General features: G+C 46.5%; 1 protein-coding gene across 2 annotated transcripts in view; it reads left to right on the forward strand.

Annotated features, from left to right (window-relative positions):
- The first annotated feature begins 2,550 nt into the window (after positions 1-2,550).
- LOC144480305 (annexin A4-like) overlaps positions 2,551-15,301 on the forward strand; it is a 56,655-nt gene continuing 43,904 nt past the window's right edge. The window contains exons 1-2 of one of the 2 annotated variants that reach the window (XM_078199658.1): positions 2,551-2,980; positions 6,756-6,837. In XM_078199658.1, the coding sequence (XP_078055784.1) occupies positions 2,957-2,980; positions 6,756-6,837 (106 nt within the window). In that variant the 5' untranslated portion in view covers positions 2,551-2,956. The remainder of the gene's footprint in view (positions 2,981-6,755; positions 6,838-15,301) is intronic. The other variant, XM_078199659.1, reaches the window with a different exon arrangement.

Genomic DNA, 15,301 nt, shown 5'->3' on the forward strand with positions numbered 1-15,301 from the left:
CTGTTAGTGTTCACTGTTGTATGCTGTCAGGGGTGGGCCCTCTGGAGATGGCAGGGAGTTGGGTTCTGAATTCTAAGAGAAGTGCCCTTTATGAGAACACTTCTAACCTTAAGTCGGTGCCACGGTGGCACAGTGGTTAGCACTGCTGCCTCACAGCACCAGGGACCCGGGTTTGATTCCCGCCTTGGGTCACTGTCTGTGTGGAGTCTGCACGTTCTCCCCGTGTCTGCGTGAGTTTGCTCCGGTTTCCTCCCACAGTCTAAAGATGTGCAGGTTAGGTTAATTGGCCATGATAAATTGCCCCTTAGTGTCCCAGGATGTGTAGGTTAGAGGGATTAGCAGAGTAAATACTTGGGGTTACGGGGAACACCTCTGGGTGGGATTTCCCCCTTAGTGTCAGGGAGATTGTGTGTTACAAGAATAGGGCCTGGGTGGGATTGTTGTCAGTGCAGACTCGATGGGCTGAATGGCCTCCTTCTGCACTGTAGGGTTTCTATGATTTCTTTCTAGATGCTGCCACAAGCTCCTCCTGCTGTTAAAGTTCATTGTCTCCTTCAAGCTCCTGCTCATACGCCTGAACAGCTAGTGCATCCTCTTACAACCAGACACCACTTTCCAACAACAAGTTACCTTAATATAGTACGTTTAACATAATAAATTTCCCCAGGCACTTCACATGAGCATTATGGAACAAAGTTAGACGTTCAGCCACATAGACCACATGACCAAAAGCCTAGTCAAAGAGGTAGTTGTTAAGGAGCATTCTAAAAGGAAAGAGAGATGGAAAGATATAGGGGAAAAAATCCAGTCTTTAGTGTGTAGTTAGCTGAGAGCATAATTCCAGGGCACAATAATGCAGCAGTCGGAATATTGGAGAGCCCAACTAGATTTGCCCAAGCAGCAGAAGCAAGCCTGCAGGATCTGTCTAGTCTTTTCTATGATTAGCCATGTTACAGCAGCCCATTTATATCTTCCCTCCATCTCATCATGAGGCACCTTCACTAGGACCATCAAAGTTTTCTTCAGATACCCAGAAGCCATTCTGATACTTCCCTCTGGTCCAGGTGGAGAGTTGGGACTAAAGGCATCATGCCAATTGTCAAGATAAAGTGCATCCACATCCTGAAACAAAATTGCAGTCCCAATGGCACAGTATTCTCACGTTGAGCTAAAGTTGTTTTTTGAATTTGGAATCCCAGCAATATTTCTATCGTTATTGCTGAAGAGGTTGTAACTGCCATTTGTTCTTAACCAGTAAGTCTTGTGTTAGTGTTGGGGAGGGCATAATGTTTTTGTGGCTTCATTTAAATATCGATGTATGTGTGAATCTATATAGTTAACAAGCTGAAGCTTCATGACTAGTTGTTCCTACCTTCTGTACAGCATAATCCCAAACTGGAGGATATTGCATGTTCCTGTACCCATTTTCCAATTCCATTTGCAAAGATATCTGGACGGAAAGAATAGATTATCTCAACCTCCATTGCTTATGCAGCTGCCCTATCTGGAAAATATTTCCCTCATCTCCATTGGTTTCTCAACTTTCCTCCTCCCACCCCTTCATATCTCTTTCTCACTTCCTCCAGAAACACACGTGGCATAATGGTTAGCACTGCTGCCTCACCTGAAGAAGGAGCGATACTCCGAAAGCTTGTGCTACCAAATAAACCTGCTGGACTTTAACCTGGTGTTGTGAGGCTTCTTACTGTGCTTACCCCAGTCCAACGCCGGCATCTCCACATCATGGCCTCTCAGTGCCAGGGACCCAGGTTCGATTCCTGGCTTGGGTCACTGCCTGTGCGGAGCCTGCACATTCTCCCCGTGTCTGTGCATATTTCCTCCGGGTGCTCAGGTTTCCTCCCACGGTCTGAAAGATATGCTGGTTAGGTGCATCAGCTATGCTAAATTCTCCCTCAGTGTACCCGAACAGGCGCCGGAGTGTGGCCTCTTTTAAGGTCAAACCAAATAAACAAAGTCAAATTAAATCAGGACAAAGTAAAAGGGGCAGCTCCCCAAATGGAGGGGGAACAGCCCGAACAAAAATCAAAGTACAAAGGAAACTTAAAAACATCAAATCATAATGTGACTATTAGGGTCGATAACACACCCCAACCCCTGCGGTGCCCAATGGGCGCGGAAGGCGTCAACCGCGCCCGTGGACACCCCCCTCTCCAGGGACACCTGGCCGCGAACGTAGCCGCGGTAGAGGGGCAGACAGTCAGGATGGACGGCCCCCTCGATCGCCCGCTGCCTGGACCTGTAAGTGGCGCGTTTCGCCAGGCCCAGGAGCAGGAGGTCGCCATCCCGACCCGCCGTGCGGCGACTAGGGAATTTTCACAGTAACTTCATTGTAGTGTTAATGTAAGCCTACTTCTGACACTAATAAATAAACTTTGAACTTTCCCCATCAGTTGAAAAAATCCGGCAACCTGTCTCTCAAGCTCCTGTTACTCATACCATGAAACCACCGCTAGGAGGTACTTGACACTGGAGACTATACCCGTCTCGAGTGTTAAGGAGAGGCTGCAATGACCCAACATTGGAATGAGGGGAGTAGCAGTTTAGCAACATAATGAGAGATTGAATCTTTTGCGCTGTTTGTACAGACTTTCAGAAGCAATTCCTGGAAGTCTGGCGAGAAAGAGACTCTTACAGGGCAGGGTGTAATATGACGAGGACGGATGCTATCAGTCTGCTATTGGTGACTGGGAAGATGTTGCCAAACGGGACTGGTGGCTACCGGAACGCCTCTCTTACAAACCAAACCTGCCTGGACAAATTGAGTAGCTGGGACACACCTATATCTATTCAATAGCTCTCATTGAGAGGAAGCATCCTCAAATCAGATGCGAGAGAGTGTTCCTTATTCAGCTAGACAAAGCACATAGTAGGCAGCTGTCTGCATTCGGTTGTCTGTGCAGCTCATCTATAAGTTCATTCATCTGATTCCCAGAGAATGGCTGCTAAAGGCAAACACAATGTAAGTAGTAGATAGTACGGCGACTGTGTTATGTTTCTCGGGTGCTTTATAAATTCAGTGTATATAAATTGTTCAGATTACTCAAAAGGTGGAGGAGATCTTCACACCTGAGGTTTGTTCATTTCTCCCAGCCATTTCCTTCTCTCTTATCAACCAAGCCGTTATCTTGAGGGGCGATATTATATCACAGATGACAACTTTCTCACCAGATGGATTGTACAGGACATGAATATGGTTTTGAGTATCGATATGCTCAGGTTGGGAAACATTACAGTAATGTTCATTCATTTGGGGAGTTTCCTAATTTGCTGCCAGTCATGGTACAAGCTAATTAAACTAAAGATCCACTAATGAGGGTAAACCCTCTGTAATGAGGCGAAAGCCTCTCTAATGAGTAACCCCAACCATTTGTTACTGTAAGTCGAATTTGCAGTTTCAGAGAAACCTGTGATCGGTCACATTGCTTTCTGGGCGTGATAAAAATCGGTCAGAAATGGGGAAGCAAGACTTTTTAAGTCTTTCAATTTTGTGTTTCTCCCCCTGTCACAGGAACCTTTCGCATATCAGGAAGATGTCCTCCTGTACTACAGAAACAGACCAGGATAGTTCATGCTGGGCGGGTGGCTACATTTTCTTAACAACGTGTCTCTTAAATAACCGGGAGAACCATCTTTTTATTGAGCAATTGTTGATTCTGTCACACCCAGTTTCCAAAGGCAAATTTTTACACAACACTGGTGCATAGTTCTAGGTCGATTACATTGCCCACTACCGCGCAGATGCAAGCCTTCACATCACTATAATCATGTGTAATTTCGGTACGATGTTGGTGAATTAGAGAGTATTTTCTAATTCAGTTTCCAAATATAAGACACATGGTAAGGATATTAAAGAACTGTTAAAGTGCTCTGTAAATGCAACCTTCCCCGTCCTTTCCTTCAGTGGTTGAACGCCTAAGGTGTGGTCGCTTGATTGATTTGTCATCGGAGGGCGATGCAACAATATTCAATTTATTACATCAGCCCATCTAAATCTATCCCAGTGCTTCCCAAACTTTTTTCACTGGGTCACACTTTTGGAATAAAAATTTGCTCGCGCCACACCGAATTTTTTATTGATAAGAAATACATTTAAAAACAAAAAAAAAACAACTCCTAGCAGTGCTTGATTGATAACATAGAACACAACTACTTTATAATATGATCATGGGACATCCAGAAAGTATAAAACAATCACTTTGGAAAAATATCGAATCCATGTTTAAATGTTTCTTTGATTGTTCTTGAACCTTCCCGCCGCACTTGCCATCCTCTCTCGCCGCAGCAGTGTGGCGCGCCACACCCTCATAGAACTCATAGAAACCCTACAGTAGAGAAAGAGGCCATTCGGCCCTTCGAGTCTGCACCGACCACAATCCCACCCAGGCCCTACCCCCATATATTTAACCCACTAATCCCTCTAACCTACGCATCTCAGGACACTAAGGGGCAATTTTAGCATAGCCAATCAGCCTAACCCGCACATCTTTGGACTGTGGGAGGAAACCGGAGCACCCGGAGGAAACCCACGTAGACATGGGGAGAACGTGCAAACTCCACACAGACGGTGACCCAAGCCAGGAATCGAACCCAGGTCCCTGGAGCTGTGAAGCAGCAGTGCTAACCACTGTGCTACCATGCCACCCCTTTTGGGAACCACTGATCTATCCAATTAGACAGAATCTAATTATTTTCTATCCCCACCTCTGGGAGCCTACAGTGATACAAGCAACTTATTCACCCTAAAAAAACAAACTTGTATTTTATCATAGATCATCATAGAATCCCTACAGTACAGAAGGAAGTCATTCAGCCCATCGATCCTGCACCAACAACAATCCCACCCAGGCCCTACCCCCATAACCCCTCGTATTTATCCTGCTAATCCCCCTGATACTAAGGGGCAAATCAGCATGGCCAATTCACCTAATCCACACATCTTTGGACTGTTGGAGGAAACCCACGCAGGCACGGGAGAACGTGCAAACTCCACACAGTCACCCGAGGCTGGAATCGAACCCAGGTCCCTGGCGCTGTGAGGCAGCAGTGCTAACCACTGTGCCACCCAAATTCAGCATTTGCTTTTAACAAATGGACACATCCAAGGTACTTATATGGAACCTTGTCAAATGAAACTTGGAACTGAGCCTGAGATGTTAGGGCAGATGCCCAACAAGCTTGATCTTGGTATCTTGTATTGTTCCAACAATACAACCTAAGATCAAAAATGCCTTCATAATAGTCCCACCATACTAGTTTTGGATTGTTAATTTGTCAGCTATCAGTCCCAGCTTCCCCCAATACCGTAACCTTTAATGTATACCCCTGCATTGTATAAGCATACCTGACTTTTTCCCTGAGCAAAAATGCACTTAACCATATTGAACAATATTTGCCACATGGGCCTAATTCCCTAATTTATCTAACTAAGACTGTAACTTGTTCATTTTTCTTTTTCCAATTCTTCATAGAATCCCTACAGTGCAAAAGAAGACCATTCAGCCCATCAAGTCTACATAGACTCTCTGACAGAGCATCTTAGGCAGGCCCTATCCCCCACAAATTTACCATGGCCAATCCACCTAACCTGCACATCCTTGGACTGTGGGAGGAAACCGGAGGAAACCCTCGCAGACACGGGGAGAACCTTCAAACTCCGCACAGTCACCCAAAGCCAGAATTGAACCCAGGTCCCTGGCACTGTGAGGCAACAGTGCCACCATGAACACTTGTGTCACAGAGCCGTACCAGTTTGCTAAAAATCCATTTTGTTTGTGTTTGCTTTTTGCTAAAGCAAACCAAAATTAATACCATTGACAACCTTGTTTATTTGGTAAATTTTTGAATGTTTTTATGGGTACATATTTTTGATGGTGTTAAATAGCAATGGTTGTAATATTACCAACAGAAAAATATTACAATTTCTTGGGTTTCTCTGACAGATTTTCATGAGTGTTACCGGACTTCACTTTCAAAGTAAAAATATTGTAGTATCTCAGACTCTCTTGAGACTGCCCATTCCCTTTATGCTTTGCTGTGAGGAATCCTCTATATAATCTTCTATCCAAAGGTTTTTTAAGAATTTGCTGAGAGACACTTAGGAATTTGAAATGCTTTATTTTTTTTTCTTGTGTTCAGCTCTGTTTACATATATAAACTTATTGACTGTATTAAAATCTTGTTTCTGTGTAGTATTTAACTGATAAGTAGATCAGACCAATTGTCTGTACGTTGGACTGGCCATGTTATCTTCCATCATCTGAGGTGGAAGAGGAGCTTGGTAAGCTTCCCATGTATTTTCTGCTGAGTGATGTATCCAAGAGTGAATTAGACTCCTAGAACAATACAGCAAGGAAGCAGGCCCTTCAGCCCAACCAGTCCATGCTGTCCATGGTGCACTCCCAGCTAGTCCCAATTAGAGTAAAAACTAAACTTGGGCATTCCAGCTTGTATATAGTGGTGAATAAAGAGAGAAATTTCAATTTTTAAGAGTCTTGGTTTATTTTTGAATACTGTGGCATAAATATGGCAGCACGATGTTGGAGAGAGAAATTCTGAATTGTAAATCCAATTTGTGAATCACAAGCCCAGAAAAATGCACGCGCTTGTGCAACCTGTAGAACATGATTCATTGCTTAATTTTAATCTCTGTTAAAATAGTTCCGCTTGAAACATTTTAAATTTCTGTATGAAATGATTGATTAAAATTTTATGTTTTCTTTCCCCTACTTATGCAGAATAGAGGTACCGTCAGACCAAGTCCTGGCTTTAATGCTTACCATGATGCAGAGAATCTTCGCAATGCTATGAAAGGACTAGGTAACTGAAGTTTTCGATACGTTTTCCTGTTTAAATGTATGATTTGGGGATTGGGCCACTGGGTGTGAATTTTCTTGATTGGTACAGTTCAGATCATGCTGCTGTGCAGGTTCAATAGCAAACCCCCTTCTACAGAGGAGTTTAAAGTTTATTTATTCGTGTCACAAGTAGGCTTACATTAACACTGCAATGAAGTTACTGTGAAAATCCCCTAGTTGCCATACTCCGGCGCCTGAAGGACAATTCAGCACGGCCAATGCACCTAATCAGCACATCTTCGGACTGTGGGAGGAAACTGGGGCACCCGTAGGAAACCCATGCAGACATGGGGAGAATGTACAGACTCCGCACAGACAATGACCCAAGGCGGGAATCGAACCCGGGCCCCTGGCGCTGTGAGGCAGCAGCGCTAACGATCTTTAGCTCCAGAGTAAGATGTTAAAACGGTGATTACTTTTTAAAGTGAGATAATCGTTAGCGATTAGTGAAAGTGGGTTAAATAAAAAACTGGCTTAAACCAAAGTAGATGAGGCATGCTAAAATGTATGCCAACTCTCAGAGTATCAACTCCTGTGTGTCATCAGCTTGTATACATTAAGCAAAGAAAAATTACCATAGTTAACAAAGCAGATAGCTTGGAGGGCAAGACCAATAATAACCAAATGTTGCTGTCTCTCAGTAATTGGCTGCATGTAACTTTGAGGAAGTAAAGCATTAAAATTACAGCTTAAGTTACAGGTAGATTTATTTAGTGCTTGTCCCCAAGAAGTCAAACACAGCAAGCTGTTAAAATATACCTTTTGAATCTTTTTGTTTGCCTTTTAAATAAAAGTTTTGTGGCAGGTGCACCTCTTCATTGTCTTTTGTGAAGTCTATTTACTTCAAAACTAGTTGCTCCTGCTTTCTTGAAATAGAGGCATTGTCCTGGTCAATATCTGCTATATGTTAGCATTTCTCACACTGCAATTGTAGAATTTAAAATGAAAATGTTAAAAGATCTCGATCAGTGTTTTACGAATATTTCCACAATTAGGAGTTTCCTGTGGTGCAATTTGCATGTGACTGCAGCATTTATTTATCCTCTGACATTCTGAAAATTCCATTTGGTTGCATCGATATGGAAGAATTACTGTACAATAATTGGGGAGGTAATCTGCACCCTCCATATTGGACAGATAATAGCCACAGGTCAAGCATGAGATATGGCATTAGTGATTAGACTAGAGGCTGTCAGATTGATACACTTGAGAACACAGAATCCAGGTTCCAAAGCTTTGTCTTGTTACATCCTGCTTTCATGCCGTTTTTAGCTTTTCAAAGGTTGCAGTATATAATGAATTAATTTCCAGTCTTTGAAAATATAAGCTTGAAATTACTTTTACTGATAGATGAATGCTTAATGCGTAAGCAAACATTCTGCTGCCCATAATTTTGATGTTATTAATCTGTTAATTTCAAATGATATTTCAAAAATAGTCGATAGAAGAATATTTGACATATTAAAATGATCGTTTGCTATTAGCCCCAACAGTACTTTCTAGGTTCATGTAGAACCTAGAAAGTGGGTGAGGGTGGTGGTGGATGGAACATTTTCGGATTGGAGGCAGGTTGCTAGCGGAGTGCCGCAGGGATCAGTGCTTGGTCCTCTGCTCTTTGTGATTTTTATTAATGACTTAGAGGAGGGGGCTGAAGGGTGGATCAGTAAATTTGCTGATGACACCAAGATTGGTGGAGTAGTGGATGAGGTGGAGGGCTGTTGTAGGCTGCAAAGAGACATAGATAGGATGCAAAGCTGGGCTGAAAAATGACAAATGGAGTTTAACCCTGATAAATGTGAGGTGATTCATTTTGGTAGGACTAAATTAAATGTGGATTACAGGGTCAAAGGTAGGGTTCTGAAGACTGTGGAGGAACAGAGAGATCTTGGGGTCCATATCCACAGATCTCTAAAGGTTGCCACGCAAGTGGATAGAGCTGTGAAGCAGGCCTATAGTGTGTTAGCTTTTATTGATGTGGAGATGCCGGCGTTGGACTGGGGTAAATACAGTAAGAAGTTTAACAACACCAGGTTAAAGTCCAACAGGTTTATTTGGTAGCAAAAGCCACACTTTTGCTACACTTTTGCTACCAAATAAACCTGTTGGACTTTAACCTGGTGTTGTTAAACTTCTTACTTAGCTTTTATTAACAGGGGGTTGGAGTTTAAGAGCCGTGGGGTTATGCTGCAACTGTACAAGACCTTGGTGAGACCACATTTGGAATATTGTGTCCAGTTCTGGTCACCTCACTATAAGAAGGATGTGGAAGCGCTGGAAAGAGTGCAGAGGAGATTTACCAGGATGCTGCCTGGTTTGGAGGGTAGGTCTTATGAGGAAAAATTGAGGGAGCTAGGGCTGTTCTCTCTGGAGCGGAGGAGGCTGAGGGGAGACTTAATAGAGGTTTATAAAATGATGAAGGGGATAGATAGAGTGAACGTTCAAAGACTATTTTCTCGGGTGGATGGAGCTATTACAAGGGGGCATAACTATAGGGTTCGTGGTGGGAGACATAGGAAGGATATCAGAGGTAGGTTCTTTATGCAGAGAGTGGTTGGGGTGTGGAATGGACTTCCTGCAGTGATAGTGGAGTCAGACACTTTAGGAACATTTAAGCGGTTATTGGATAGGCACATGGAGCACACCAGGATGATAGGGAGTGGGATAGCTTGATCTTGGTTTCAGATAAAGCTTGGCACAACATCGTGGGCCGAAGGGCCTGTTCTGTGCTGTACTGTTCTATGTTCTATGTATTAAACTTCCAGAAAGAAATAGGGAATGTTCCAACTTGGGCTTCTTGTGTGTCCCTACTTTCTTTTGTCTGCCCTAAGCTCTGGAATTCTGACCCCATAGCTCTCACCCTTTCCTTCTCTTAAAACTTGCCTCCGCGACCAAGTCACCTGACCTAAGGTTGCCCTTTTCAGTTCTGTCGAAATTTCGTCTGATACTCCTGTAAAGCACCTGAAGTGTTTTACTACACCAAAGGTTCTATATAAATATAAGTTGTTGATGAGATGGAGATTTGCTTGATCAGCACCTAAAGAGGGGGAAAGACAAGTTAATATTGCACTGTGATCCTACTTCTCAATAACATTGAAGCTACTTAGAATAATTGTTTATTAAAAGTCAACTCGGAATATTCTCAATCTAGGTAATTGCTATCTACCACTGGGTTGTCATGGATTTCGGGATAGGGATGCATTGAGAAGACAAATTTTCTTGTGAATACGGATACGTGGCTAGTTGGATTATAGGTGGAGCTTGTAAAGACTTTGTTTTGCAAATCAGCATGATGCACCTGGAGGACTTTGAACAGATCACTTCAGAATTCAATTGGAGCCAATACAACTCGCCAGCACTATTATCTTTAAAATGCCTAAAGTCCCTCCAGGAGAAATTGTTTTGCTTGACAGACGAAGGAAAGCAGGCTTTTAGGAATTCCAGACAAATCAAATTAAGTGCCGTGAATCAGAATGTTTTGTGATTCTGTCTATCCTGTGGAGAATATCTCTTGGGTGTGTAACATTCACATCCTCCTTCAGTGGTTTCCAAATCAACCATTACTCCATTTGTGTGCGTGATTCCCTTCCCTACAGTAAACTGATTAAACGTTGGATCCTTGCTGCTTAGGTTAATAGTCTCTTGTCCCACAGCACTTTCCATATTGAGCTAATATTCAGGACTGTTTTTTTAAACTGTTGATCAATTTATTTTTAGTATTCTAGGTTGGCATATATGAAGCAAAACTTCTTAGCGTAGCAGAAGACTGGAAGAGATGCATCATTCCAGTCAACACCTGTACTGAACACTATATGGGCAAAATTTTCCCAAAAGACCTCCTGGGGGGAGATCAATTCGAAGTCCGAGTAAGCTCCCCCACCACCCCCCGCGCCATGCAGAGCTCCCTTCCTGCTTCCCCCCCCCCCCACTCTTGCCTAACCCCTCTTGCAGAACACCCCCCCTCCCCTCCGCAGAGCTCCCCCCTTTCTTGGCCCCATCCTCTTGGCACTGCCCCTGTACATTTATAGTGCCCAGTGGGCAGTGTCAGGCTGGCACTGCCCCATAAACACTGTCCGGTCATGCCCCCAATCATCCGAGAGCTTCAATGGTGGAGACCGGCTGTGATTTTCGCCGGTGGGGGGGGTCTGACCGGCGAGGAGGTAAGTGCAAATGAGGCCGGACATTGCCATCCAGGACTCTCTGATGGCAGGTAAAACATGTCATTCATATTTAAACGGCTTCGTGCCCTTTATGGGCGCGAAGTCAAGCTTGCCGGCAACACGGCCGGTATGATTTGCGTGAAGCGAGAAACCGGATGTGAACCCAATTTTTCACCTCTTGTGTAATCTTATCGGGCGCGATGAACCGATCATAATGGCGGGGAAAATGGGGTGAGCTGTTCCTAACTCTCAGGCATGTTCCGCATCAGAATCCTCCAACACTTGATTCATGCGAATCGTGCCGTTATGGAGTCTCCAGGTACAGGAACCGGCCAACGTAGCCAGAGCAATAAGCCATTAAGCTGGGGAAGCTGCATTTACACACTGCCGCGGTGTCTACACACTCCCACTGGACCCACAGTCAGTCACTGTGATGTTGGCACCTTCACAACATCTCCATGCTTCACCAAGGGAGAGCTTGAATGGCTGCTGGATGCTGTAGAGAGAGGAGGGCCAGCTTGTTCCCTCGGATGGCCCAGGGGTCGAGCTGGCAATGCAGTCTGGGAAGTGGTGGCAGCAGCTGTCCGTGCCCATACACTGACATGAAGGATCGGCTGCCAGTGCCCCAAGAAAATGAATGACTTCATTCAGGCAGCAAGGATGAGTGTCTGTCCCGCCCTGGCATCAGTACCATCCGTTGCGCCTGGAATGTCCACATCAACGCACCCCATGAAGGCCGCGGGGAATCCAGCACCCAATCCCCTAGCACTTTCCTCCAACCCCTCCTGGCATCCCCGTCACAACCCCTGCCTGCCGAGGCACGGTACTAAAATACGCCACCTGATTGCCCCCCCCGCCCCCCCGACACCCCACACACTTCCAGCCATCAGGCTTTAAGTCCCCCCCCCCCCTCTTGTCCCCATAGGACAAGACGGCCCATAATCCACAGGGGAAGGTGCTGGGGGATCCCCGAGCTGTGTCTCCTGACTCCCTTTGAGGAGCATGCCATGGAGTTGTCAGCGGAGACAGCGTCGAGAGACGTGACCCGCGGTCAGGTCGGTATGTGCCACAAAACCTTCACTCATATGACCTGTCTCAAGTAAGTTGCTGTCCGCCCAGACGCTTGTCCCTTCCTTGCACTGAACCGTGCATCTTCTTTTGCAGGGGGCAAACCTGATAAAGCTGGGCACTCAGGAGCTGACGTCCCTGTCGAGACCCTGGAGGAGACCCCCGAAGCCCCCGAGGAGACCCTAGATGAGAGTCCCGTTGACACCTCTGAGGAAAGCTCCGAGGAATATTCGGAGGAAAGTTCCGAGGAAAGCTCTGAGGAAAACTCTGACCAGTCGACAAGGGTATCACCTGCACCAGCTGCCAACGAGGATGCAGTCACCTCGGTGGGACATTTTAGCGGTGAGGCTTTGGGGTCACTTTCTTTGGGACACCACGCCTCCCAGTGGGAGAACCTTGTGATGATGAGGGTTTCCTTCGCCGTTCTGCCCTGCTGGACTCCAGCCATTGCCTGTCCTCCATCCTCCGGCTCCTCCTCATCCTCCTGGTTTGCCTCCACCTCATGGTCATCTGCTTGGTTCCCCCTCATCCTCCTCCAGGATGTCTCCCCGCTGTTGCACCATGAGTGGCGCGCACGGCAAAGCAACGCGATGTGGGAGACTGTCGGGGGGCTGTACTCGAGGGCACTGCCAGAGCGGTCCATGCAGCGGAACCACATCTTCAAGAGCCCGATGCACCGATCGACACCAAGTGGCAGCATGGGCCCCACTATAACGGGTCTCCGCCTCAGTCTCAGGCCTCTGCATTGGCATCATCAGCTATAACCTCAGCCATCACGGCAGCCTGGGGAGTTCCTCAGAGTCCAGGGGTGTCCAAGCTCCTCAGGATGTCGCTATCATGCACGCTCTCCAGGTGGCATGCGCACACCTGCATGAAGTTCAGTCACTGGTCACAGACCATCTGGACGTTAAGGGAGTGGAATCCCTTCCGATTAATAAAGGGCACCCTATGATCCCACGGGGCCCACAGGGTGACATGCGTGTCATCAATAACCCCCTGCACATAGGCCTTCGGGTCATGGCGGCAATGTCTGCAGCCCGGACTTGCTGTTGGCCCTGGTCCATGTGGACATAGTTGCCTACTCAGGCAAACAGGGCATCCATGACCTCAGAGATGCATTTGTGTGCAGTTGATTGATCGATGCTGCAGAGGTCTCTGCTGGAGGCCTGGAAGGACCCGGTAGTGTAGATGTTGAGAGCCGCTGTGACCTTCACTGTCACTGAGAGCGGTTGTTCTCCTGCCCCACGAGGTGCCAGGTCCGCGAGGACATGGCACAGGTGCCACACTGTCTCCCGGAGATGCAGTCTGCGGCGCACACGGTGTCCGGCAGCCATCAAATCACATGCGTGTGCTATGGAGCCTGGGTCTCTGTCTCTGCCATCCTCAAGCCGATGGGCAGCCCCAACTGGCAGCCCCCTGTCCTACTGCTGTGGCCTCTAGCCTGAGTTGGCCTTTCCGCCGGTGGCCATCTCCCTCAATCGCCACAGCAGCCACGAGTATGACTGCCAGCTGTCTGGCTTTAATGCAGAATCCATTGTTGCTCTGGGGTGGGGGGAAGGATAGTGTCCATCCTGGGCCCCTCACCCCCTCTCAGTATCCCCATGAGAGCGGAAGCTGGCACCCTGATGTCATTGGCTACCTTAGTGGGCTCCTGACCATTGCTACATCCTCACCATGGTGGGCAAAGAGAGCATAAGGGTGACTGTGCGGAGCTCCCCATCGGGAACCCTTGAAGCATGGATCTGAGTCCATGGGCGTCTGGTGCACTGGCTTCCAGGAATGGCTTACAGTTCAGACAGAAGGTGCAGAAGCATCCTCGTTATGTTCATGCGATGGATGCCCATTGTTGACAACACTGCAGAGTCCATGCAGTATGGAGGAACCGTGTTAATACCTACCAAGTTCCCTTGTTTGGGGCAACAGCTGCCAGGCCTGATTCCTGTTACTGTTAGTGGGGCGTGGGATGGAATGCCAGCAGTCAGACACACAGCCTGTCCAGCAGAGAGATGGCAGGGTAACCATAGCGGCATTAGTGGGGGTTGGGACGCAACCTCATATTTTTATTTTATTTATGCGTTTATTTATTAGTCACAAGTAGCCTTGCATTAACACTGCAATGAAGTTACTGTGAAAATCCCCTAGTCGCCACACTCCGGCGCCGGTTTGGGTACACTGAGGGAGAATTTAGCATGGCCAATGCACTCGAACCAGCACGTCTTTCGGACTGTGGGTGGCAACCAGAGGAAACCCACGCAGACACGGGGAGAACGTGCAAGCTCCGCACTGACAGTGACGCAAGCCGGGAATCGAACCCGGGTCCCTGGCCCTGAGGCAGCAGTGCTAACCCACTGTGCCACCGTGCCGCCCATGTAACCCCTCGGGCGCCATTCAGCGGCTAGGGTGAATGTGCGCAACATGGGCCCCAAGCCAGCGGCGAACCCCAACCTGAGGGAACTCACTAATGATATTGAAATTCAGTCAATCTCATGCTAATAAGCTCTCTGGGCATGAAATGGTTGGTGCTGTTTGAGAGGGGCTGGGAAGATCGCACACTATTTGGCGCCAGGCGCGAATCAGATTTTTAGCTTTGCACGCTATTTTCCCGTGCTGATCACCAGGCGTGGTGAGGTGATAAAAACGCGCCCCATATTTTGTTTGATATTTTTCAAGATTTGAACCACAATGGAGTTTGTGGATGTGTAAACCTGCAGCTTAATTTAAAATGCTGCATTTTACACAACTCCAAAGTATGTAAATCTTTAGCTATATTTTTGGTTGTATTGTGTATTTCTGTTTCTATCCTCCATTGCTTGTAAATGGAAACACCATTCTAAATTTACCGCACCACCGTGACCTTTGATACAAAACAGGTTGTTCAGAAATCATACTCCCTCATTAATCCCATCAGTCTAAAGTGTGCAAATAAAGCTCCTGCTTCCACCATCAATCGATCAGTTTCCAGACTGAAAATCAAACAACTCTGCTAATTTGTGGATTTCATCCAGAATTAACTCCTAAAAAGTACTATACTTTGTTTGATGTGCTCTGCAAGCTTCCCTTTATTGTGTCAGCTGTGGCTTAATTCATTAATTTGGGGTGGCACAGTGGTTAACACTGCTGCCTCACAGCGCCAGGGACCCGGGTTCAGTCGCTTCTTGGCCTTTTGGCTAAGATCAAGTGTCGTCTGCTTATTTTTTTTTA

Source organism: Mustelus asterias, chromosome 28 (assembly GCF_964213995.1).
Source record: "Mustelus asterias chromosome 28, sMusAst1.hap1.1, whole genome shotgun sequence".
NCBI lineage: Eukaryota > Metazoa > Chordata > Chondrichthyes > Carcharhiniformes > Triakidae > Mustelus > Mustelus asterias.